This window comes from Giraffa tippelskirchi, chromosome 6 (assembly GCF_054371585.1).
Source record: "Giraffa tippelskirchi isolate mGirTip1 chromosome 6, T2T-mGirTip1v1.2.pri, whole genome shotgun sequence".
Classification (NCBI taxonomy): Eukaryota; Metazoa; Chordata; class Mammalia; order Artiodactyla; family Giraffidae; genus Giraffa; species Giraffa tippelskirchi.
The window spans coordinates 51,561,347-51,588,996 of NC_137280.1; the positions used below are offsets into that span (position 1 = coordinate 51,561,347).

The following is a 27,650-nucleotide window of genomic DNA, read 5'->3' on the forward strand; positions in this document are numbered from 1 at the left end:
CATTGTATATGATTTTTCATGCAATCTCTGTACAAATGTTTCATATTTTGAATAGCAGCTGGATGCGTAAATTATTCCAAAGCAGGAAAATGTAAAAATAATATTCCTACAGATTAACTTTGCTTCTCTCAGGATGACTTCTACGTGTACCACACAGTGAAGCAGGTGGTACACTTCCATGAATCCAAAGCTTCAACATGACCTTTCACTGAAGGGACACAGACAACCTGTCAAAAAACGTCTTCATCCATTGGATATAAGGGATGTATTAATTTCCTAGGGCAGCCATAACAGAGTGCTGCTGAGTGACTTGAAATAGCAGGAACTTATTCCTTCATAGTTGTGGAGGCTCAACCCCTGAAGTCAGTAGTTCGACAGTAGTTCAGAGGCTCAACCCTCTGAAGCCACAGGGGACTCATCTGGGCTGCCAGTGGCTTGGTGGCCATCTCTCAGGCTCGTGGGTTTGAGGCTGTCTCGTCACACAGCCTTCTCCCTGTGTCTTTACATGGCCACAGTCTTGCTTTTAGTACGACTTCATGTTAACTCATCAGATCTGCAGCCATCCTATTTCCAGAAAAAAGACAAATTCTGAGGGACTAGGGGCTAGAACTTCAGCATATATATATTATGGGGGCAGGGATAGGGAGCACAATTCAACCCACTGAAAGGGGATAGGGTAAACTTCACATATGTAACTTCTGAGGGCAACTCATAAGGCAGCATCTTTGTTTGATGGAGACAAATTCTTATTTGCAAGAAAGTGCATACTGCACACTGTTATTTAGTCGCTAAATCATGTCTGACTCCTTGCGACCCCATGGACTGTAGCCTGCCAGGCTCCTCTGTCCATGGGATTCTCCAGGCAAGAATACTGGAGAGGGTTGCCATTTCCTTCTCCAGGGGGTCTTTCTGACCCAGGGATCGAAACTGCGTCTGCTGCATTGCAGGTGGATTCTTTACCACTGAGCTACCAGGTTAGCCTATACTGCACACAGGCACAAAGAATTATAAAGCCCCTTTTATAAAGGGGGCCTGTAATCCCCTTTCAGGCCAAGAAACAGAACACTGCTACACCAGATGCCCCACATACCCCTCCATCAACATCCCGTCTAGGACCCATCCAGCACCCCACATTGCATCTAGTTGTCCTGTTTGTCTCCTCCAATCTGTAACTGTTCCTCATCTTTCACAGCCTTACATTTTTTCTTTGGCTACGCCATATGGCATGTGGGATCTTCCCAGACCAGGGATTGAACCTGCACCCCTGCAGTAGAAGTATGGAGTCTTATAAATCATCGGACCACAAGGGAAGTCCACAGCCTTGATAGTTTTGAAGCGTACTGGCCACTTACTTTGTAAGGTTTTCCTCAATTGGGTTTGTCTGAGGTTTCCCCATGGCTAGGTTGAGATTATACATTTTGGGCAAGAATTCCACAGCATTGTGCCGTGTGGTCATGTCACTTTTCCATACTATAGGGAGATTCAATCATTAGTTTTTATTTTGAGTTCCTGGTACATTATGCTTGATTTTGGTTATTTTCAGAGTATGTAAAATATTACTATAGTTTTGAGTCAAACAAAAATGTATATTGAAAGGTGCTACTTGTCTCAAATACCCCATTCCCGTTCCTCCTTACTTTCTACTCTGAACTCAGCCATTCTCTGGAGGTAACCAGTCTCTTTAGTTTCTAGTTTATCCTTCTTGTGTTTCTTCTGCACAGATGAGCAGGTACATACGTATTTCCTTCTAGTGCCTTTCTTATTAAATGAAGAATGGCAAACTGTAGACGTGCTTGCATGTTGCTTTTCTCACTGAACAATATATCCTGGGAATGACGACATCAGCACATAGAGCTCTTCCACACACTTCATACAGCTGTGGAGGACTGTATCGTGTGATGTTCTAGTTCACTAAATCACTCTCCTATGTGTAGACATCTAGGTCATTTTCAGTTATCTTGCTATTACAGCCAATGCTACAGTGAGCAGCCTTGTGCACATGGGCTTGTATCATCGGGTATCTTCCTAGAAGTGGGAAGGCCCCATCAACAGCTAAGCGTCTCCTGGTTCCATAGGGATTGCGAGTTCCCCTCCAGAAAGGTAATGTTAAGTCTGCACCTTCACCAGGAACAGGAGACATTTCACCAACATAATGTGTTGTCATACTTGTATATTAAACTTCTCCCAATCTCACAGGAGAGAAATGGTTTGCTTTAACTTGCATTTCCCTAATTGTTTGAAGTTTATTTTTTGGTAGCACCGTGCAGCATGTGAGACCTTAGTTCCCTGGCCAGAGGTCAAGCCTGTGTCCCCTGCAGTGGAAGCATGGTCTTTTTTGAAATTTGGCTACGAAGCTTCGACACAATGGGTCTTCACTGAGGCATATGGGATGTAGTTCCCTGACCAGGGATCAAACCCGGGCCCCCTGTGCTGGGAGCAGTAACCACCGATCACCAAGGAAGTCATAACTTCTGTTCGAATTCTGAAACATATTTTAGGGACACTTCTGTTTATCTTTTTTGGTGAACTTTTTCCTAGCAGGTTTTTGCCTCTTGTCTTTCAGTTTTTAAGAGCTGACCTGATGATTTTCCAAAGCTAACGAGCACTAAGTATATACACTGGCACCTTGAAGTTTCCTATCCTGACTCCAACCAAGTGAGCCCTGCTGTCTAGTATATACCACCATGACACAAGAAACTCTACTTCTGGAGTTAGGCTCTATTCTCATTTGAACACCAAAGCACACGTGAACTCTTTCTAGGAAACACAGGGTATCATGGAAGAGGGTCATCTTTTCCATTATTATGGTTTCCTTTTTGTATTATTTTTTAGCTCAGTCAAACCCCGGGCTGCCAACCGTAGTACTGTGCTTAGATGAGGCTTCACTAGCTATGAGAGAATAAATGTTTAATGTTTTCCAAAGCCAAACAGAATTTTTGGAGTGACTAGACATTTTAGTATCATATACATTCCTACTCTATTAGAAGAAAATTATGGACTATTTTCCTGTGAATAGGCTACTTTTGTATGTATAACCAAATCATTTTGCTGCACACCTGAAACAAACAATATTCTAAATCAACTACACGTCAATAAAAAATTAGTTAAGTATATGCAGATACAGTTTTGCTTTCACGTATTGTTTGAATTGTGTATCTAATTATACGATACTCTTTCAAAAATTTGGTCTTAATTCAGTTAAATCCAAAAGGCAAATTATAATGCTGTCTTGATGAAGATTATCACTTTGTGATGTTACATGTTGAGACATTAAAAGTTGTATTAATTTTTTAGTGATTGATTTTCTAGCTCTTAAAACATGTCCGTGGATGCTACAAAAATTGATCAAAGATCAAAGACTCACAAGTTTTAAAACACCTGGTTCCAGGCATCACCATTACATTTATGTGAAACAGGAGAGCAGAAGCCAACAGTAATGCTGCTTTGTTGACTGAAGTAAAGGATTCACCACACATTTCTTATTGGCAGGTGAGGTGTGCAGACAAAGCGGTGTTAACTACGGAGAAGCCCCTACATGCCCCTCCTGCCCAAGTACCAAGGCAGGGAAGGCATTTGAGGGCTCCAGCTCTTCTTAGGGCTTTCCTGGTGGCTCAGATGGTAAAGAACTCGCGTGTAATGCAGCAGACTCGGGTTCGATCCCTGGGTCAGCAAGATCCCCTGGAGAAGGGAATGGCAATCCACTCCAGTATTCTTGCCTGGAAGATCACATGAACAGAGGAGTCTGGGGGGCTAGACCACAGGGTCGCAAGTCGGATGTGACTAAGCACACGTGCACGCTCTTCTTAGGTTATTAAGATACATGTGCTTTGTTGTTTTTTTTACCATTACTTTGTTGTTGTTTTTTTTTATAAATTTATTTATTTTAGTTGGGGGCTAATTACTTTACAATATTGTAATAGTGTTTGCCATACATTGACATGAATCAGCCATGGGTTTATATGTGTTCCCCTTCCTGGACCCCCCACCCACCTCCCTCCCCATCCCATCCCTCTGGGTCATCCCATTGCCCCGGCCCTGAGCCCTTGTCTCATGCATCGAACATGGAATGGTGTTCTGTTTCACATATGATAATATACATGTTTCAGTGCTATTCTCCCAGAACGTCCCACCCTCACCTTCTCCCTCAGAGTCCATAAAATTGTTCTATGCATCTGTGTCTCTTATTCTGTCTCGCATATAGGGTTATCGTTACCATCTTTCAAATTCCATATATATGCATTAGTATACTGTATTGTTGTTTTTCTTTCTGGCTTACTTCACTCTGTATAATGGGCTCCAGTTTCATCCATCTCAGTAGAACCGATTCAAATGTATTCTTTTTTAATGGCTGAGTAATATTCCATTGTGTATATGTACCACAGCTTCCTTATCCATTCGTCTGCTGATGGACATCTAGGTTGCTTCCATGTCCTGGCTATTGTAAACAGTGCTGCGATGAACATTGGGGTACACGCGTCTCTTTCAATTCTGGTTTCCTCGGTGTATATGCCCAGCAGTGGGATTGCTGGGTCATATGGCAGTTCTATTCCCAGTTTTTTAAGGAATCTCCACACTGTTCTCCATAGTGGCTGTACTAGTTTGCATTCCCACCAACAGTGTAAGAGGGTTCCCTTTTCTCCATACCCTCTCCAGCATTTATTGCTTGTAGACTTTTGGATAGCAGCCATTCTGACTGGTGTGAAATGATACCTCATTGTGGTTTTGATTTGCATTTCTCTAATAATGAGTGATGTTGAGCATCTTTTCATGTGTTTGTTAGCCATCTGTATGTCTTCTTTGGAGAAATGTCTGTTTAGTTCTTTGGCCCATTTTTTGATTGGGTCGTTTATTTATAAAAACTTTCTGTTTTTATACTTGATTTACAGAAGAATTAGAGGAGACAGCGTGGAAAAGGAATATATTAAGCTTCTGGAAAAATTAATGGCAGTTGAAGAATCATCCTCTTCCTGGTTGAGTGGAACAAGTCCTCATTGTCTCAACTTGTCCTGCCCACCACACCGATGAGTGAATGGGAAGATTGGGAATTTGGTAAGACCACTTCCAGGGAAAAACAAGTACAGTAAAAATACTCAGGAACCTCGATTTCCCCTCACCTTTCCCTCTGCCCTCGAGGAGCTTGTTAACTAAGATAGCATCAGGTGACTTCTCCCAAGAGCAATGTCAAATCTTTGACAGAGCATTGCTGAATCTCTGGGAAAGACAGGCAGAAAGCTGAAGTCAGTGAGTAGGCTGAAAGTAGTTGGTTACATTCTTAAAAATACTTGCTTATGTATGTCATCAATAACAAAGAATTTTAATACTGTTGAAAAGATTTTTATCACATTCTAGCAAAATTTTTAAAAAGGGTAGTGTTAAAACATTCTGACCCTTTTTAAAAAATATGCTTAAATACACGTCAAAGCTGTGGATAGACTAAAAAATTAACTTCTTAAAAAAGATGTGGTCATAATAAAAAAAAAGAACATTTTTATACATAGGATTTTATTTTGCACTGCTGTAACAATTTCATTATAGACCAAGGGAGATAAAAGAAAAAGGGTAAAACCACCACACTGAGTAAATTACTAAAGCTTTTCTACTTTTAACAGGATTTTCCATCTGGTAGATTTATTGTCATATCCCCTTAAAAACAGACAAGATGCTTACCATATTTTAAAGATTATAGGTTGCCACTGAAAGAAAAATTTTACACAGTCACTGTACATCAAGGTTGAAAAACTGTCCTGCATGAAAAATATACTTAGAAATCATGTGAATAAAAGGAAAAGAAAACATTATTGTTGAAAGAAAGATTAAAGTCCTCGCAACGTGCCATCTACACGTGGACACTCGTTCCTCCTGGAGTCGCTCAGGTGGAGGGAGTCCTTGCTTCTGCCCAGTTCACTCATCATACTGTGTTTTTACCCAATGGGATACATTAAGGCAAACAAATCCTTCTCTGAAGAGGTCTTAAAGAAACTGTGGACAAATAGCAAACTTTTGGCATTAAAACAGGTTAACAAATACACAGCCTTTAGTAATAATGTACATTTAAGCATATTTCTCTTGGACTAGTGACAAGGAAAAATGAACATGCTTGTTAACAATGTCAAAAAGTTTTAAAATTCAGTGTCCAAGCAATTCCTAACGATGCTTCTGTAGCTTTAAGCTCTAAACAGTATAGAATTTATGCAAATGCATTAAAGAATTCAAGCTTGGCAAATTACACCCAAGCAGGTTATTAAACTATATATACAGAAAGTAAATGATAAATACAGAATGAAGAGAGTCCTTCTGTTTTCCTTAGAGCCTTGAAAATTGACAAACTTTTGAGGACAGTTCTATAATATTAAACATTAGGTAACCACGCATGTGGGGAAACCTAACTCCACAAACTGATTTAAAATACTCAGGATGACTCTGTAGTGTTTCATACAATTCAGTTCGTAGGTAGGGGCACGAGACAACATTTAACAAAAATAATCACATCAATTGACCTAGAAATCAAATGCAAATAGATATGAATACAATCTCCAAAATCTGTCTTTTTAAGTGAACATTAACCATTTATTCAAAGTTATACAAGAATTTGAAGGATTAAAGTCTTCTGTGACATAAAGCCATTTCAAATAGTTTCATGTCTCAGCTGAGCGGGAGGAGAGGGTGAAAGGACAGGTGAGCAGCCCCTTTCGGGCAGCGGGACCGTACAAACAGACTCAACAGCAGCCTCCCCCAGCCTGCTGTCCTCCCTGACTGCCTGCATGTGTGGCATTGGTAGCAGCATGCTGAGGGCCAATTTTAATGCCATTTGCCTGCAATAAAAGAGAAAAGGACAATATAAAGGTCAAGTTTAAGAAATCCTTTGGTTTCTTAATGGTACGATATTACCAAACAACTAAAATATATTTTTAAAACACATGTATTAAGCAAATTTTTGGCAACAATTAAGACAGTATCTCTCAGGGAATGTTCCTTTCTTTTTAAAGTAATACTGTGGAAATATTCCTGAAGACAATTCTTTATCATGGCCAGGTACTAGGTTAACAGAAACCGGAGTGCTGCCTTTAAGGGAATTCTCACAATGGAGAGACTGTTTAAAACGAAAGCATTAAAGGAGGAAAATGTGCAAATCTTATGCCGCTCTCACACAACGGACAACCTTTCCTCTAGACAGTGTTTCTGCTCCATGTTGAATCAGCTGTACAGGCTAAGGGCATATGAGTGTTCTGTGTCATCAATAATTTCTATGATCCCCAAAGACATGGCAGCTTGCCAGGAACCCACACACAGAGTGGTTCTTTCATTCATCAAACTCACACTTATGTCTTAACCCTCACTCCCTCAAGTGGATTTTACCTAAAAATACAACGCACGGAGAAAAGTAATACAGTAGCTTCAGAAATTAAGCTCTTAAGGAAACTTGACGTCACAGTAAATCTCAGATTTATAGTGCTTGGCAGTTGTTCTGCAACAGTAGTAGCCTTGGGGTTTCTGGCACTGGCTCAGCATTGACAGCAGCTGATGTGGTTTCTTTTCGCTCTTTTGACTCCTCTTTAATAAAAAGCATGCCCTATGGCTCATTGGTTTTGCCCCCTCTGGGCTGGTAGGAACTTCTTGAGGAATCAAGGAGTCAGACTTGGCAGTAGGCCAAATAAATCGCACGGCCTGTTGGCTCCTGACAGCACGTTACAATCAAAGCCGCACCAGGCCCAGTAAAGCAGTCAGCTACTATATGAAACCAGACAGACACAATGAACGTGCCCTTTTTCATAGAGGCCCAATTACTGTTCAATTTATACGGCATTAGTCTCTGAATGGTGTCGCCTCAAAATTAACTCAAGATCTACTGCCATAGAAACTTTATCACTACAGATTAAAAGAATTCGAAAAATCAAGTACTTTTTGGAAACCTTGGGTGAACTGTTGCTTGTTTTAACAAAGAATACCGAGGCAAATAAAAAGAGCCTCTTGTGTCCTGGCCAAGAGAGACACACACACACATAATGTCCTCCCAACACAGGGCTTTCCTCACTGCACCTGGGGGAGGTAGAAGAGGTTTTCTCTCTGAAGCAAGAAATCCTAACGTGGACTGGCAAAAACATTTATGTACAAGTAAATAATATACCCTGTTCACATAAAAATTCTAAAATAAACAAGGATAAATGCACAGTGGGGATTTAGGTCAAAATGATGGCCTTTGCTAAACACTCTGAATTATCTGCTTCAAATTTTTATATTTTATCCTAATCACGTTGATCAAATCTGGCTCAGAATAATTTTACAAAGAGAGAAAAGAAAAGCTACCCACAAAAACCAAACAACCAGTGCCAACTGCCAATTACATGTATTAACTTGGTCTCCTGAAAACACGCTATGCTGAACTAGGAGTAATTTCCAAATTGGGCATTTCCCTCTTCCGCACCAGACAACAGAGAGAGCATCCTGCACTAGGAACATTGCACATGCACATTTACACACTAGGAAATTATTCCCCAAAGCAGAAGACACCATATGGACGTGTGGATGAAAGTGGATTTTCTTCTCTTTGGAGAATTTCTATTATTTTGCAACTGCTTGCAATAAATGGAGAGGGTCACCAACTTTAATCCGTTTTCATAGATAAACTGATGCTTTACAAAACATAAAGATATAGCTAATAAACAACATATAACAAACTTTTAATTACATGATTATAAACTAATGTTTAACTGACAGCATAGATCCATTTTAGGAATTTTTAAAAATATAAATTCTTGACTCCAAGTAATTAAAATTCAATTCTAGATTAATTATTAGCCAATTATAGTTATATGTTTATACCTCATTATTAATGTCAAAGACTCCTTCTTGGATTTTTTCATAAATTTCTTTTGCTGTATTAATAAATGCCTGAAATATAAGATAGAGAAGTTAATTTAAATTATTTAAAACCACATAGTAAAAGAACATTATATAAAAAGGTCTATAAAATATCACAACGTTCAACATAAGAAAATCAACCAATGTAACACATCATATTAATGGAATAAAGGACAAAAATCATACGGTTGTTTTAATAGATGCAGAAAAAGCATTTGACAGAATCCAACATCTTTTCACAATAAAAGCATTCAACAAACTAGATATTGAAGGGGACATCCTCAACCCGATAAGCCACATCTAAGAAAACCCAGAGCCAATATCCGACCCAGTGGTGAAGTGTGAAAGCCTCGCCTAAGATTCAGAACAAGACGAGGGTGTGTGGGAACTAACACAATCAGTCATAAAGTAGAAACAACACACCTGTTCACCAGCTGGTGAATGAAAACCAAAATATGGTGCAACCATACAATGGAATAATATTCAGCCCTAAAAATATAAAGTACTGATTCATGAGACAAGGTGGATGAACTTTGTGAAGTAAAGTTAGCCAGATATGAAAGGTCACATAGTACGATTCTATTTACATGAAATGTGCAGAAGAGGTCAATCCACAAAAGGAAAATAATTATTGGCTGCCAGGGATTATGGGAAGGGAGGAATGGAGTGATGAAAATATTCTGGAAGACAGTGGAGATGGTCGCATGACTCTGAACATACTAAAACCCACAGAATTGTACCCTTTAAAAAAGGGTGAATTTTATGATATGTGAATTATATTTCAAAAGAAAAAAAAATCATGGCCGGGGAAAGGGGAGACCAAAATATAAGAACAGCACACATATGAAAAACACATCAACTAGGTAAGCTGCACAGACACCCATGATGTAACTAGCTTGTTCTTGGAGGTCACTGTTCCACACAGGATCCTGTTTGCCAGACGTGTTATTTAACATACAGTTCAGGGGGGAAAGGATTAAAGGGTGCTTATTATAAAGAGATAAAGGCAGTTCAACTTCTATGTCATGTTGAATCAAGTTTCACCCTTTTCCCACATAGCATACTACTAACTGATAAAAAATTAGTGATAGAACATTGTAACCAAATGAAGTCTCTAAATATCAAAATTAATCCAGAAACAGCCTATATTTATGTTAAGATAATAAGATATCTTATACATTATTGCCAACGTTACAGAAGATATATACAAACTCAGCTTTTAAACCACCAGATTTGAGAGATTAGTGTTAATTCAATTAGCATTCTATGAAAATTCATAAAAGAAGGTTGTTCTCCACTACTACTGATACAGACAATTCAAAATTTAAAAAGTAAACAGGTCTGTGGAGCAGAACACATCATACCTTCCGTCTTTTCTACACTGGAAACAACTGACTGCTGAACTTGCCACCAGAGCTTTTGTTTCCTAATTAACAGGACTGATATGTTTTCACCTTTAAAGGCCTTACAGCTCCCCAGAGTAATCAATCTCCTGCAGCTCAATTACTGCACCAAGAACACACCAGTCAGTGCCGGGACGTGCGTGACAGTGGCGGGGGCACGGAGGTATGAATATGCATCAGCTCTAAGTGGCTGATCGAATCATCAGAGAGGGTCATGAGAACTTGCAGCAAAATAATGAGAAGAATTAATCACTGCAGATTCACAAGGCACTCAGGAAGCCAATGTGCTCTTCATCTGTGCGCGCTGGAGTTAAAGTGAAGGAGAAATTGGCTTTCAGCCAACTATGAATTGATTCACATTCCTCAAAATGGAGGTTATCCTTATAAGTAAGGGAAAACCTAACTCTATTTCCAATAACATGTCAATTACAGTGATGGCCAGGCTAACTAAACATTGAAGTCAACAGATTCATAAATTCACAGGGTTGGAATCCTTTTCAGGGGCACCCACACTGTGTACGTTTCACTAGAACATCAGACAGAACTACAAGGTCGCATAAATGAGCTATAACTTCATATAAACAAGCATTTTTATTATGAAGATCATTACATGTGCCAATGGATGTAAATAAATTGACGTTTTTGCCAATCTGTTGATGAATTACTTTAAAAACCAGCTTAAGAAAGCTAAATTTTTATTTATGTGATATTTTCTAAATCACCACTAATTTTATCACTTAAACAGTACTTAAAGCTTTGTTAAGCAAGCACCTTCAAGGACAGTTGTACCCAATGGATGTAGGCTGTATTTTATATCCGAAAGATATGTAGTTAACTCAATTATAATTAAATATAACAGTTATCTTTTATAATTCCCATCATCTCAATGAAATACCATTTGGACAATATTACATTTACTTGTCATCCAATTCTGATTACATATTAAAGACACTGATATAAAAATATTTTCCACTTCTTTCAGCACATTATAGAGAGGATACTATATAAATGGATTGTGTCATTTATATCATAGCAATGATTAATAGTTAATATATATTACTAAGTGATTAATGATACCTTAAGAGTTCAAAATCATTGTAACAGATGTAGGCAGTAGTATACCTCTTTTATGCACTGAAATTGAGTTCCCAAATATAATGACATATTAACCAAATACTGTTAAGGTTTAGTAGAGATAAAATAAAAATTCTAAGAGAAGAGCCTTGCCTGTCACAGATAATAACTGTCCACTAAGGCTGAAAAACATTTCAAAATTCAGAAAGACAAGAGATACATATCTGCTATAATAACTGACTAGAATTTTCTTTCATTGCTCATTTCACTCCAGTCACTAAAAATCTCCATATATATTCTCCTTTTTTTACTGAAGGATAATCGCTTTACACCGTTTCTGCTTGTACAGCAGCGTGAATCAGCTGTATGTATACACATATCTTCTCCCTCTTGAACCTCCCTCCATTCCCCCATCCCACCCCTTCATACATGTTTTTTAAGGAACAGATGTTAATAGTCTGAAATACCTCTAGAACACAGAAAAAAAAATCAACGTAATTAACATTAAGTTAATAATATTACAAAGCCTTTACACCCGGCTCATGTTTTGCCTTTTATTTTTTTCATTTATCATAGCATCATTTATTTTTTTCATTTATCATAGCATGCATGATCTTAGTTTCCTGACCAGGGATTAAACCTGGGGCCCCAGCAGTAAGCGCGCCAAGTCCTAACCACTGGTCCACCAGAGAATTCCCTAAAGCTTATGCTTTAATAGGATAGTCTTAAATTGTAATTTCTTCCAATTTTAGACATTATTTTAACTAGTTTTACTTTTTCTATTCCCCAGGCTACCGAAGCAAATTATGAAAAGGAGGGGAAAGAAGACTGGGAAAGCCAGCAAGTGAGAAGGGTGTGTCTTGAGTGGCCAGTGGGGATGCGCATGCGCAGCACCGGGGACAAAGCCACGCTCCGGATTGGCTGCAGAGCCGTGGGCCTGTGCAGACGGGACTCACAGCTCCTGATGGAAGAGGGCTCGTGTTGACCAAGATGGCCCAAGTCCTCAAGGAGAAAGAGGCTCAGGATTTGCTGTTTAACGTAAAACAAAACACATTTTTGAAATGTCTTCATCATTCTTACAGATTTCAATGTTTACCAGGGAAAGACTGTGTAACAATTAACTTATCTGGAATAGTTATTTCCTTAGTCTCAGAAAAATGAAGCAAGATGATGGAAGAACTCCAGAAAATTTTCAGCACTGGTTAATTAACATAATACTTTGAAAACATGACATCCTAAAGATCACTGTAGCTTTCTGCAACACATTAAGTCGGAATCACAAATGTTACATTCATCTCTATTCCGTGTTTCAAATAGTCAAATCTGAATAAATAGGTTACAGGACAAGAAAAAAAAAACCTGCTGAGAAACTGATGTGAAAGGATTTCATTAGGCCTGTGACACAATCCAGGCACATCCATGGTTAAGAAGTATAAACAGATTTCCTTGCAGCCAACCTACCCTGGTGAGGCCTGGCCTCCCATGCAGCGCCCACACCAGCACCTGAAGCCCAATTCTCTCCGTTTCCCATTAGCTCCCCGCTCTGCTCTCCTCTGATTAATTGCTGTGTCCAGTCCCTTACCTTTATTAGCCATTAACTGCCTTCCACTTCAGACACTAATCTTTCAACCCCTGGCAGTAGTTACCTGAGTGATGCTTGATAATACCTTGCTTTACTGAGGTTAAGTTTTCAGGGACTTCTATAGCACAAATTAAAATACACATAACCGCAAAGAAATAAAGTGTATATCCCACCCACCACCTGGCCGTTATCCAAGGGCACCTACTCCATTGTTGCCAGAGCTGGTACTTCTCAGGGTATGGATGCAAGGTTCGGGGATAAGGACGATGTGGATAGATCTTACTGCTGCACTGAACCAGTTTAGTCAGAAGGATCTCAGCACGAGTGCTGACATTTCAGCTGCAGATGCAGGAAACGTAAACCCTCTGCCCTGACAGGGGGAGGGTGTGTGCAGGGCAGGATGGGGGCAGGGCCGGCTGTGGACAGTGCGCCCAGAGTGCCTTCTCAGCCAGCAAGAGCGAGCACAGACAAAGGGGAACACAGAATCATGGTTTGTTTTTATTAGGGGTTTTACAGTTTTTAAGGCAAAATATTGAAAATAAATTGTCTACAACAGAGTAATATTTAAATTACTTCTTTGTCTAACATGCTGCCACCTGGTGGTAGATAAAAGTTACAGCATCTGTTAGGTAAGAATTCAAAATAAATAGAAGTATCTCAGTTTTACTTAGACATCTAGAACAGATGTTAAAGAGCAAAGTGCCCTGTAAAATAAGTGACTCTTCAGTTCTCCCTGAGAACTGGGAAAAAGAACTCGAGTGTTGCTGAATTCTCTTCTCCACTGCTTAATCAATGCCATGGACAATACTGGTGTTCACTCGCCAAAGCTTATATTAACCCATATTTACCAAGTATTTACTGTATGGGTCAGTCACTATGCTAAGTGATTTACATAGATTCTCATTATTTCTGAAAGAAGTTCAAAATATGTGTAAAAATGACGAAGTTAATTTTGTGGGTTGAAGCTGTACCTGTAAGCTTGTTAGCAGAACAGAAGGTGGGGCTCTGAACCAGGCTTGGGGGGGGGGTGGTCAAAGGCCAGTGTCACCTCTTACCACATGCAACTTCTCTGTAAAATGGGGGCCACAACGACGCCCACGCCACAGACTTGTTGGAGGAAGAAGGTTAAGCACTGAGACCAGCGCTTGGCTTGTAGGTAGACCTTGGCGCAGCTCCCACCACCACAAGGATATGAGGGCAAGGGATAGCTATGGGAACCATAGGAGAAGCAGGTACACAGGAGCAGAACCCCCTGGGAATTAAAACATTCTGATTAAATAAAACTAAGTATCAAAAGGTAAAACTAGCAGCACATAATGTGTACACAGTGAGCCCTCAAGAAGAAAGTGCACTGAGGTAAGACTTTGATATTATGCAGAGACAGGACAGTCTTGTGAAAAGGACATCAGACTAGAATTCAAGATGGGGCAGTTTACACATGAAGCTTCTTCAAATTCTGTGACTGATTCTATCTGCTTTAGCTTCAAGGGGAGAGGCCTCCCACACACAATGACTTCAAACTGTGTTTCCAGACACCCTGCAGGGGCCACCCCTGGGGGGATGAGGGATGGCGGCCAGTGGCAGGAGAACCGGGGCACAGCCCCTATTCCACAGTGGAGCCGTTCTGCTCTTCTTTCTTTCATCTAGTTTCCAGTGTTCTATTAGAAGAGAGAGCAGCTGCTGAATCTACTGACCTGTAATAATTCTCACCGTACAGACAGCACAGACTGAGCTGCAAAAGGAGAAACGACTTGCCCAAGAACAGACAGGCAACACTGGACAGAAGCGGGATGAAGATCCTGCCCACATTTATCCTCTTTTTATTAGGATCTGTTATCTTCAATACAACTCAAAGGAATTTTCATTTATTTTGCTTACATGGCTATTAAAACTGAACATAAAAAGCACACACTTCTCATATCCTTTAAAAAAACTTCTAGCTAGCCAGAAGTTGTTTTGGATGGCTAGGTTTGTTTTTGTGTTACTTGCAACACAGAGATATATTTAATTCTGTAGTTAATTTAGTTCTTCCATTCAACAAGAGTACTGGATACCTGATTTATACCAGGCACTGAGCATGCAGTTACATACTCAGGTACATGAATGTTTTGATCTCAAGGATGTGGTAACACAGGACAGATGTAAACCCAAGATTGGAACACAGCACAGAAACTTCCACAACAGTTGTTTGGAAGGGTAATGTGGCATGACTGCTTCTACTGGTTAAAAAACTGTCCAGAGAGAAAGCCCTATGAATGAAGCCCTGAAGGATAAGTAAGCTCCCACATTAGAAAAATCAGGGGAGGAAAGACCACCCTGGACAGAGGGGCAGATTTTAAGCTTAGTTAACGTGGAAGCTGGGGACAGTGAGCCATGGGAGAAGAGGATAAAGAGGTGCCCAGGGAACTCTGAAAAGGGAAGAAGTCTGGGGACAAAATCAGAGGGTGGCTTAGAGGAGGAGTTAAGAGGAGGCAAGGCTGGTGACAGGAAGGCCAGTAAGGAGTTTAGGACAATATCAAGGTAAGAGGTGAAGGCCTGACAGATTATAACAGCGGCAACCAGAATAGAAAGCAAAGATCAAACTTAGTATCTCCTTTGGAGAAATTAACAGGACTTGATAAAGAACAGGGAAAGGATGGTAAGATGTTTAAGGATGACTCTACTTTTGGCTTAAGTGACTGAGATGGAAGGGTATGTCGTGAATCAGGTTTTAAGGAGGGAATGTGAAGTTTATTTTAGACACATGAAACTCTACTGCTGATGGAAAAGCCTTGGGAGCTGGTGATCTGTAGAGCTGTGTGAGTGTTTAAGTGTGTGACATACACATAGCAGCATGACTGTCTTCAGAAATGTCTAGCTTCCCTGGTTTAGAAGTAGAGAAACTGGATGTAACTTTGAAAAGTTAGTCTGGTTCTGATCATTCCTGAAGTTCCCCAGGATGATGGTCAAATGGGGGTGGGGGTGGGGGAGGGGGAGAGAGGAGAAACCTTCTAATCTTTGGAAGGGAGCAGTAAACACTGATTACACTAACCCCCTCCTCGAGGGATGCTGGAAGCTTGCTAAGGTCAGGTCAGATTTACAGTGAAAAGCCCTGTGGAGAGCACATCATGAGAAATGCTGGGCTGGATGAAGCACAAGCTGGAATCAAGACTGCCAGGAAAACTATCAATAACCTTGGATATGCTGATGACACCACCTTTATGGCAGAAAGCAAAGAAGAACTAAAGAGCCTCTTGATGAAAGTGAAAGAGGAGAGTGAAAAAGTTGGCTTAAAGCTCAACATTCAGAAAACTAAGATCATGGCATCAGGTCCCATCACTTCATGGCAAATAGATGGGGAAACAATGGAAACAGTGACAGACTTTATTTTTGGGGGCTCCAAAATCACTGCAGATGGTGACTGTAGCCATGAAATTAAAAGACGCTTGCTCCTTGGAAGAAAAGCTATGACCAACCTAGACAACATACTAAAAAGCAAAGACATTACTTTGCTGACAAAGGTCTGTCTAGTCAAAGCTATGGTTTTTCCAGTAGTCACGTATGGATATGAGAGTTGGACCATAAAGAAAGCTGAGCACCAAAGAATTGATGCTTTTGAACTGTGGTGTTGGAGAAGACTCTTGAGAGTCCCTTGGACTGCAAGGAGATCAAACCAGTCCATCCTAAAGGAAATCAGTCCTGAATATTCATTGGAAGGACTGATGCTGAAGCTGAAACTCCAATACTTTGGCCACCTGATGTGAAGAACTGACTCACTGGAAAAGACCCTGATGCTGGGAAAGATTGAAGGCAGGAGGAGAAGGGGGCAATAGAGCAGAGATTGCTGGATGGCATCACCGACTCAATGCACCTGAGTTTGAGTAAGCTCTGGGAGTTGGTGACGGACAGGGAAGCCTGGCATGCTGCAGTCCATGGGGTCGAAAAGAGTCGGACACGACTGAGCAACTGAGAATTGAACTGCCCCGTGGAACTCACGACACTGATACAGGGCTAAGGGGACAGCAAACCCCTCAGTTTACACCCACATTCCAGCTCTACGAAACATCTGTTCTACCACTTACAACACAGCCCAAGGCAAGGAAGGTGTCATCTCATTTGGAATTCAGTCTGTAGGTCTCCAAGTACCAGGAGAGGACACCAGTATTAACAGGGGGCCTTGAAACTGGTCTTCTGGGTTACTGAAGTCTTATCATCACGTGCTTCCCCCCAAGACACAGAATTCCATTGATCCTTCAGGTTAGATGGCCTGGCAGATTACTACAATCTGTCTCTGGGTTAGCACGCTGTATTTTCAGTTATCATCTTGGCTGTTATCTTTAATACTTTAGCAGCTAAGTCAGGAATTTCCAGCCCTGATTTTTCAATAGTTTAAGATATTTTTAATTACTAAACTTTTGCCTCAATTTTTTTTTCACGTTTATGTATTTTACCTGGTTCCCCACAAATTTCTAATCTTAACTTTAAGTAAAACTGATGAATACAGAGAAAAATCACCCATCAAATGGCTAAGAAACTGGGAAGAATATCTGACACAGTGAAAACAGTTTGATAAATAATATTTCATTGACACCACAATCACCTTTGGGTCCTAGAGGGAATGCAATAATGTCAAGTTTTGGTAATTACAAATCCGAGAAAAAGAAATTTTAATGTAGAGAGGAAATACCAAGAGAAAAACAAGGTAGGAATTATAGAAGCAAATATATCACTTCTAGAGTATTTGGACATCTTTAGAAAGTTGGCCTGCTGCTTCTGGGGAGGGGTACTTTCTCTCGCCTGCTGTAATCTTTGAGGTAGTTATTCTTGGGTCTAAAAACCCCTTTCAAACCACAAAGACTCCAGGCAGCTACCAGAGGGAGCTCCCAATCAAAGGAGAAGCCAGTCTATTCATCAGTGTTTTCAAGAATCTCACAGGTTTTAGAACACTTAGGGCAAAGAAAGTTTTGGACAGAATTCCACCTATAGATTAACAAGTGGGACCAAAGCAGAAGCTGATTAAAGACTGCAGGGAGAGGAGAAGGGTTAAAGAAATTAAGTAAATACTTAACCATCCCAACAGTTATCTACTGTGTGGGGCAAAAACTGTGCTAGATGTTTGGAGATGCCAAGATAAAAAAGATGGTCTAGGTTTTCAAGGGATTCTCTCCTTACGTTGAGCCAACGTGAAAAACAAGAGTCATGACAGAGTCGTGAGAGTGTGAAGATAAAGCCATGACCAGAATGACACAGGAATGAATAAGCACAGAGAAACAAGCACATAAGGGGGACTGTGTGGATGGCGGGTGGTGGAGGAGGGGCGGGGTGTGTGTGTGTGTCCCGTGTCACAGCATTCCACGAGGAGGATGGAGACTCGACAACATCCTTGAAAGCTCAGGTTGGAAAGGGGGCATGTCAAGTGCCGAGAACACTCACTTTCTGTGGATGCACTCCCAGTTTAGCATGAAGAGTGAGGAGGGGAGGACTGGCAAATGAAAGGCCTGTCTTCCAAGCTAAAGAGTTTGATTCTGAAGTGGTGGGGAACCACTGGAGGGTTTTTAATAAAGCTGGAGAGTGACATTCAATTTTCCTTTTTTTTAGAAAGGTGTTACAGGCCAAGAGTGTGGAGGACTGAAAAATGAAGATGGGGAGTCCAGTTTGGAAGTGATCATAGAAGAGGACAGTGTGGAGAGATACTTAATAGGCAGAAACAGTAATTCACATGTGGAGAGCAACACACAGTAACTGAGTGTGAAGAGGCAGGGAAGGGGGGTGCTCTGGGTTACAGGAAAGGGGACTCCGCAGACTAGAGGAGACAAGGGGCAGCAGCGGTCAAAGTGGAGCTGGACACCCAGCCTAAGAAGGGTATTCCTGGATTCAGGTGATAATTTCAACATGGGAATAAAAGACAGTAAAGGAGTCTGGGAGGCACAAATAAAAAGATTATGGTATCATGGAGCTAAGAAAAAAGAAAGCTTATAGAAGAGTGAGTGGTGGGAAGTATCACATACTCCCCAGGGAATGTTAAAGGTAAAAAGAGAAAAGATTTGTTAGGTGAGGCAACTAGGAGGTCCAGCAAGACCCCGGCTGTGATGGCCGAAGTCAGACTGTGAACCCAGCTCTGAAAAAGAATGAGGAAACAGAGTGTGGTGCACAAGCTTCTCACTGCAGTGGCTTCTCATGTAGCAGAGCACAGGGTCTAGGCCCATGGGCTTCGCTAGTTGCAGCTCTTGGGCTCCAGAACACAGGCTCAGTAGTTGGGGTACACAGACTTAACTGCTCCATTGCACGTGCAATCTTCCCAGACCAGGGATTAAACCCGTGTCCCCTGCATTGGCAGGTGGATTCTTATCCACTGTACCTCTAGAGAAGTCCCCTTTTAGTGTGATTATAGATGATACTGTATTTTAAATTTTGGTGTTCATTGTAGGTAGAGAGAAATACAGTCGATTTTAAAAACATGACTTGTATCCTATGAACTTGCTGAACTAACTTATTAGCTCTAGTTTATTTTGTAAATCCCTTGGCCAGAGGACTGGAAAAGGTTAGTTTTCATTCCAATCCCAAAGAAGGGCAATGTCAAAGAATGTTCAAACTACCTCACAAGTGTACTCATTTCACATGCTAGCAAGGTAATGCTAAAAATCCTTCAAGCTAGACTTCAACAGTACATGAACCGAGAACTTCCAGATATACAAGCTGGATTTAGAAAAGGCAGAGGAACCAGAGATACCAGAGATCAAACTGCCAACATCTGTTGGATCAGAGAAAGCAAGGGAATTACAGAAAAACATGTACTTCTGCTTCATTGACTACACTAAAGCCTTTGACTGTGGAAAACTCCTAAAGAGATAGGAATACCAGACCACTTTACCTGCTTCCTGAGAAACCTGTATGCAGGTCAAGAAACAACAGTTAGAACCAGACATGGAACACTAGACAGGTTTAAAATTGGGAAAGGAATATATCAAGGCTGTATACTGTCACTCTGCTTATTTAACTTTTATGCAGAGTACATCATGCAAAATGCCGGGCTGGATGAATCACAAGTTAGAATCAAGACTGCCAGGAGAAATATCAACAACCTCAGACACACAGATGATACCATCCTAATGACAGAAAGCAAAGAGGAACTAAAGAGCCTCTTGATGAAGGTGAAAGAGGAAAGTGAAAAAGCTGGCTTAAAACGCAACATTCAAAAAACGAAGATCATGGCATCTGGTCCCATCACTTCATGGCAAATATATGGGGAAACAATGACGGACTTTATTTTCTTGGGCTCCAAAATCACTGTGGACAGGGACTGCAGCCATAAAATTAAAAGACGCTTGCTTCTTGGCAGAAAAGCTATGATAAACCCAGACAGCATATTAAAAAGCAGAGACAACACTGCCAACAAAGGTTTGTATAGTCAAAGCTATGGTTTTCCCATTAGTCATGCACCATGGAAGAATTGGACCATAAGAATGCTGAGTGCTGAAGAATTGATGATTTTGAACTGTGGTGCTGGAGGAGACTGTTGAGAGTCCCTTGGACAGCAAAGAGATCAAACCAGTCAATCCTAAAGGAAATCAACCTCGAATATTCATTGGAAGGACTGATGCTGAAGCTGAGGCTCCAATACTTTGGCCACTTGATGCGAAAAGTCGACTCAATAGAAAAGACCCTGATGCTGGGAAAGACTGAAGTCAGGAGAAGGGGATGAGGATGAGATAGTTGGATGGCATCAATGAATCAACGGACATGAGTTTGAGCAAATTCGGGGAGACAGTGAAAGACAAGGGAGCGTGGTGTGCTGCAGTCCATGGGGTCACAAAGAATCGGACACGACTGAGAGACTGAACAGAACAAATTCGTGGGATTCCTACAGAGATAATCATGTCATCCACAAATACAAACAATTTACTCCTTCCTTTTTGAGGTGTATGCCTTTATTTCATGCCTTTATGCCATGTACTTCTATCTTCTGGGAGGAACAAAACAGAAGAACAACACAACTTTCTGGATTGCCACTTACTCTCAAACCAAATCTGAGGTATATGAGGCAAAAATAAACCAAGGGAACCCCTGGCTGCATCACTCCTCAGATCCCAGGGTCTCTAGCTGGTTGGCCTTCTTCTTGCCACCTTTCGGTCTTCTTATAATTGTTTTACATATAATGCTCAGAGTTTTAGTTGTACTCAGCAGGAAAAGTAGGTGGAAAGTCAGTCTACTTCATCTTCCTAGATGCAGGAGTCCTTTGGTTATTATTTTCATGTTCAATCAGTTTCTAAGTTGTATACAGATTCAAGTTTGATTTCGCCACCCCTTTGGATCACAGAATGGACTTCCATCTTCTTAAAATATTTTATCATAAAACATTTTTAGCTGTTAGGTAAAATCTCACATGCTATATTATGTAATGCCTATCTATAAATCCTTTAAAAATGGAATTTAAAAAGATTATCTCTTAATATCCTTGGCTTCTGAGAGGTAAATTAATTTACATGATTAAGAAAAGTGCTGTTCTCTCAAGAGTATGGAAAATTCCTGCCCTGATCAAATTTAAACAATTATTTTCATTATTAACCACAGATACAGAATTTTTGTAATAAATGCTGCCGAAACACTAATGAAATATACTTCATTTAAATGTTCAGTCAAATGACAATAGTAATTTTCTACTTGTAAATAAATAACGACTGTGACTTGTTAAAAATAAGAAAATGAACACAAAGGCTTCAGATATAAAACTAGAAATTCAGAATTACTTTCCGGTAGTGGCTGTCTTATCATCTGACTTCATAAGACAGCTCTTTCATAAAATACAGATAGTTCTGGTTTTAAGGTTCTCAAAATTGACAAGAAAATCCACTGTTAATAATCAATAAGGATATGTTTCATATGTCCTGAAACCACCACAACACACTAACCCCTCTCGTTTCAAATCCAATACCTCTAGGAAAGGGACGCGTCACTGAAACAGGCAGGTTTCTGTCTATTTTAAGTTAAACAAGAGGACAGAATGGATTTCTCTCTGGCTTTGCTGTGCAAAGTAAAACATTTTCATATGTCATCAAGTTGTAATTAATTGGCAGCACAGGTAAAGCATTAGTTGGAGCCTGTAAGAAACATATTAAGGACAATCACAGAGCACCTCACTAAGTGGAGATAGGCAGGATATCTTACCTAAGAAGTCTTCAGTGAAAATACCAATGCTGCTGAACTACTGTAGTCAACTTCTGGGTTCAACAGGTAATTAGAGGAGTATTATTCCTAATAAATATGTACTCACTGTTTACTATGTGGAAGGCACAGTGCTAGCTGTGGCCTAGGACCCCTATCCTTAAAGCAAGTGATTCTCCAATCATTTGTTTTCTAGACTCCCTTGCAGCTGCTTTTAAAATTCTTACTCAGAAGGTGGAAACTGCAGCATTACTCTGTGCCAACTACATTTTTTCTTAAGTCTCATTTCTCCTTTTCATGAACTAGAAATGTAGTCATACATTTACCTTAGAGAGGATGAACTCCTTACTCCTGCATATGTAGTAAATAAATACCATATGCCACATACACAAAGAACAGAAAAATATGGTGTGTTCAGAAAACTTCCACAGTTCAGGTTGACAAAAGAAATAACTGAGATAGCACAAATCTTATTTATTAAATATGGCAGCATTCCCATGTTGTGTATAATGTTACATAGCAATAATACTTCCTCTATTTAAGCAGAAGTGGATGCAAACATCTACAAATGTTGAGTGTCTTGAAACACTTCCAAATTTCATTAGTGTTCTTTTTTTCCCCTCTTCAGCCATATTAAAAAAGATTTTAGGGAAAGTATATACAAAGATCTGTTAAATCTTTCTGACTTCAAGAGAAGGTTCAGAATATAATTTAAGAATCTGATATAACATGAATGTTACAAGGTATTTCAAAGGAAAGAAATTTTCTACTTTCAACAACTATGTGTCTAAAAAGCTTATGGGGTATAACCAACAAATGATTAACAAATGATTGCTATTATGTAGAAAGATAAACATTTTTAAAAGGCCATTTATTTACCTCTTCTACATTAGAAGCAGTCTTAGCAGAAGTTTCCATGAAGATAAGTCCGTGTTCTCGTGCAAAAGCTTCACCTTCTTCTTTTTTTACTTCTCTTCTAGATTCTAAATCACTGAACACAGGAAAGAAAGGGCTCAGTTATCAACCAACACAGTACAATTAGATTCAAAGTTGTGCTGACCGTTCTTCCAATTAATTTTTCACACATAATAATCAACTGCATTATCCTGTGTATTATGCGAGTCAAAGTGCACACTGCTTAATTTCAAAGAACTAACAATCCAAGCAAAGAAAGATTCTAAGCTAGAGTACTCGAATGCTAAAACCAGAGAAACTCAAAGGGAACATCAAGCCTCAAATCCCACCTCTGAGTACAGTGGGTTTTGAAAGAAGGGAACTATCTTACTCAACCTAATGAGAGCAAAATTACACTAAACTCCTCATCCTTCAGCCAGACTCAGAGTCTGAATATGATTAAAAATAAGGCACACAATCCTCAGAAACTACAAAAGTTGATTGATAAAATCCAAAGTACTACTGAAACATTAATTATTCATCCTAGTTGGTTTGTGAAAGTGAAGTTGCTTAGTCGTGTCCGACTCTTTATGACCCCATGGACTGTAGCTGACAGGCTCCTCCGTCCATGGGATTTTCCAGGCAAGAATACTGGAGTGGGTTGCCATTTCCTTCTCCAGGAGATCTTCCCGACCCAGGGGTTGAACCTGGGTCTCCTGCACTGTAGGCAGATGCTTTACCATCTGAGCCACCAGGGAAGTCTAGTTGGTTTAATTCCCAGTAAAACTGTTAATGAAAGAAGAGAGAAAAATAGAAGTCTAATTTAGAAATTTTGGACAAAAGTATGGTATTCATTTTTATCATACTGGAATTGTATTAGTTAAGGCAGGGGTAAAAAGTATCTGTCTCTACTTCAAGTGTGTTTTATTGTAAAAAAAAAAAAAATTAAACTCAGTCTGCATAACTGGATGAAGATAATCTATCCAACTGAAATCTGGGGCCCTCCTGTGTGCCAAGTCATTTCCAGGATCTGGGGACAGACCACTCATCAAATCAGACACAAAACACCTCGCCCCCGACGCCCCCCACCACCCGCCACCTCATGGAGCTTATATTCTAGCAGGAATAAAAAATAAGGGTTGGGGGACACCCTCAACAGTGATACGGCACTGTGCTACTGAAATTAAGCTCCCTTATCTGACAATCATTCTCAAGACTTTTGTTATCTGAAATTAGCCTTAAGTTACACAAAATCTTCAAGAAAATACTTTCCCTTAACCGCCCTTCATCCCATTTTATGTGTATGCCATGTTTTATTTAAATAATCCCTTATTTGGGGATATTTCAAGTTACAAGTTTTCCCCTACCAGTATCTCTGACGATGTCTACATTTGCAAATGTTGTATTAGCAGAGGGTTAAGGACGTGTACATATAAGGGGTTGTTTGAAAAAACGAAAGTGGCACTTCAGTGTTCAGTTCTTCTGTTTTAGCACTCATTTCTTCGGTTTTCCAGGCATAAAATCATACTGTTGTCTTTGACTTTTCACCCCATTAATACCACTTAAATTACTTTTACTACTTAAGTATCTTTCTTTCCTAAACCATCCTCTTAACTTATGCTTTCTTATTTAGGGTATTCTAATCCTTTAACTATTAAAAACTTTCATCTTTGTACACTCTGCTTTCTAATTTCTTGTATAATCAATTCCAAATGCTACAGTTAAGAAAAATCTATGTCATCTGTCATTCTGACTAGGTCATTATCTTTCTCAAATGGTTCCACTGGCTCCCTACAGCTTAATTCACCTTACTCAAAAATGGCTTACTCTCTGTCTCCAGGTTTACCCCAATTCCCCCTATCTGATAATAGTCCCATTTATCTCTGTTCATTGCCATTAACTCTTTGAATGTGATACATTTTTTTTTCCTTAGTTTCTTCCCTAGTCTTTCCACAACTAGTGTATCCTAAAGAACTACCCTTCTACAATCATTAGAAACATGTTTGGTATACACTATATTTTGCTCTTTCTTTTCACAACTGAACTACAGGCAGCAACCAAGTTTAAGCCACCAGTGAGTGGCTTCCCCGGTGGCTCAATGGTAAAAAGCCAGCCTGACAATGCAGGGTTCGCTCCCTGGGTTGGGAAGATCCCCTGGAGAAGGAAACGGCAACCCACTCCAGTATTCTTGCCTGGAAAATCCCATGGACAGAGGAGCCTGGTGGGCTACAGTCCATGGGGTCGCAAAGAGTCAGACATGACTTAGTGACTAAACAACAAGCTGCCCCCGTCTCGTTTTAGACACAAGGAAAACACTGGTAAGGTAAAAGTGTGAAAATTTTCTTTATTCCTCAAATATTCTCCTCTTACTATTTCACACATCACCACTGAATGGTAGTATGAATAATTCCATATTACTAAATACAGAGACCAAAGCTTCCCTCCAATAGCCTTAATCTTAAAAGAATTTTGATATTTGAGGGGAATGACAGAATCAATCCCCCATGGATATGGAGGATTGTATGTTCTCTTAACAGCAAACCTCAATTAAAATAACACTAAAAAAATTTAATCTACACAGTATAATATTTACTTGTTATCTTTTTTTAAACAGCTTTATAGCAATATAATTAACATAAAAAAAGACACATTTAATAGAAAACTTGATGAGTTTGACATGTGTATATCCGGTGAAGCTACCAGTCTCATCTCCCACTGTAATTCACCTTTTCCTTCCCCTGTGCCCTAGGCAACTAATGATCTGCTTTCTGCTACTAAAGAATAGTCTGCATTTGCTAGGGTTTTATATAAATGGAAAACATAGCATTTCTCCTTTTTCATCTTTTTTCTCAGGTAAATACTTAGGAATGAAATGGCTAGGTGGAATAGCAAATGTGTGTTTATTTTCTAAAGAAACTCCTACATTGTTTTGCAAAATCATTGTATCGTTTTATATTCCCACCAGCAGTATGAGAGTTTCAACTTCCTCTAAATCCTTGCCAATACTTATTAAGTTGATCATTCTCTATGTAAGTAATGTTTGACAAAATTAGAATCCCTAAAATTTTATATGCTTTCTTCTAGAGTTTTTTTTTTTAATACCTTTAGCTCTTACACTGAGGTCTATAATCCATTTTCAGTTAATTTTGTATATGGTGTGAGGTAAGGATCAAGGTTAACTTTTTGCACAGGGCTATTCAATTGTTTCAGCACCATTTGAAGAAAAGATTACCCCTTCCCCTAATGAACCATGGCATCTTTATCAAAAAACAAACTATATACATATAGATTGACTTCTGATTTCTCACTCTGTTTCACTGATCTATGTCTATCTATGCCAATATCAGACTTATTACAGTAGCTTTATAATAAATCTTGAAGTCACTTTACTGAAACCAGCAAATTCTTCAATATTAGTTATTCTATGACCTTCATGATTTCAAATAAATTTTAAAATCAGCTTGTCAATTTCTACCTGCTTAAAAAAGACTGAAGCATTTTGATTGGGATTACAATGAATCTGCAGATCAATTTCGGAAAAGCCGACATCTTAAAAATATTTATTTTCCAATCCATGAACATGGTGTATCTCTCCATTTATTTAGATTTCTTTTTTGGACTAAAAGATTCTACAGATAAGAAAGCAGTCATCTAATAGAAGAAGTTTACAAAGACTATGGTAACTACAGTTTAGAACTGGGAAATCAAACAGCTGTGAAAAAAATATATTTTTAAAATTGTTTAAGGATTATTTATTTTTTGAGACACAGCTGACATATAACATTGTAAGTTTAAGGGCTACAATGTGTTGACTTGAAGCATTTGTATAACACAATATGACTATCACTGTAGCATCAGCTAACACTTCCATCACATCATGTATCATTTTATTTTATGGTAAGAATGTTTAAGATCTTGTTTCACAGCACCTGGTACACAGTGCAGTACTGTTAACTATAATCACAGTGCTATACATGAGGTACCGAGAATTTACTCATCTTCTAACTACAAGTCTGCACTCTTTTGACCAACATCTCCCCAATCCATTTGTTTACACTACTCTCTCATTAATAGCTAAAGGATCTGTGGTGATGTTACTCTTTTATTCCCAATATTGATAATGTGTGTCTTCTTTTCTTAGTCTTCTCAAGAGCTAGCTTTTAGTTTTCCTGGTTTTCTTTTTATTAACCTCCATATTTATTTTTGTTTACCTTAGCTTTAAATTGTTCTTACCTTTCTAGTTTTAATCTTAAGGTGAAAGTTTAGGTTACTGATTTGAAACTCTTCCCTAATAAAAGTGTTTTGTGTTATAATCTCCCTCTAAGCACCGCTTTAACTGCACCCCACAAGTTTTCAAGGTTTGTAGATATATTAAAGAGAAACTAACTTATGAAAAACAGATACTAATGCAGGTAATTCTTGTCCATGGAAATGCAAGCTGAGCCCTCGTGGAATACATCTATCAGTCTGTGAATTTTGTTCAGTTTTGTATCCATCTGTAAATTCATTTCAGCATTCCTTATTTGATTATAAACATGTGGTATTTTGAGTTCTCTTTTGAACCGACTGTAATATCTTACTGGTCCCTCATTAATGGATGAAATAAATAAAAGCTCTGTTGTATTCATTACCATATAAGAGTCAGGCTTCTACTTTTCTAAAAATATTATCTTTTAATACTATTTTATAAACCTGAA

At 39.3% G+C, this 27,650-nt stretch overlaps 1 protein-coding gene across 2 annotated transcripts in view; it reads right to left on the bottom strand.

Annotated features, from left to right (window-relative positions):
- Positions 1 to 5,485: 5,485 nt before the first annotated feature.
- RAB2A (RAB2A, member RAS oncogene family) overlaps positions 5,486 to 27,650 on the bottom strand; it is a 64,569-nt gene continuing 42,404 nt past the window's right edge. Inside the window, exons 6-8 of one of the 2 annotated variants that reach the window (XM_081504340.1) lie at positions 22,939 to 23,050; positions 8,821 to 8,889; positions 5,486 to 6,812 (exon numbers count right to left, since the gene is read on the bottom strand). In XM_081504340.1, the coding sequence (XP_081360466.1) occupies positions 6,717 to 6,812; positions 8,821 to 8,889; positions 22,939 to 23,050 (277 nt within the window). In that variant the 3' untranslated portion in view covers positions 5,486 to 6,716. The remainder of the gene's footprint in view (positions 6,813 to 8,820; positions 8,890 to 22,938; positions 23,051 to 27,650) is intronic. The other variant, XM_081504341.1, reaches the window with a different exon arrangement.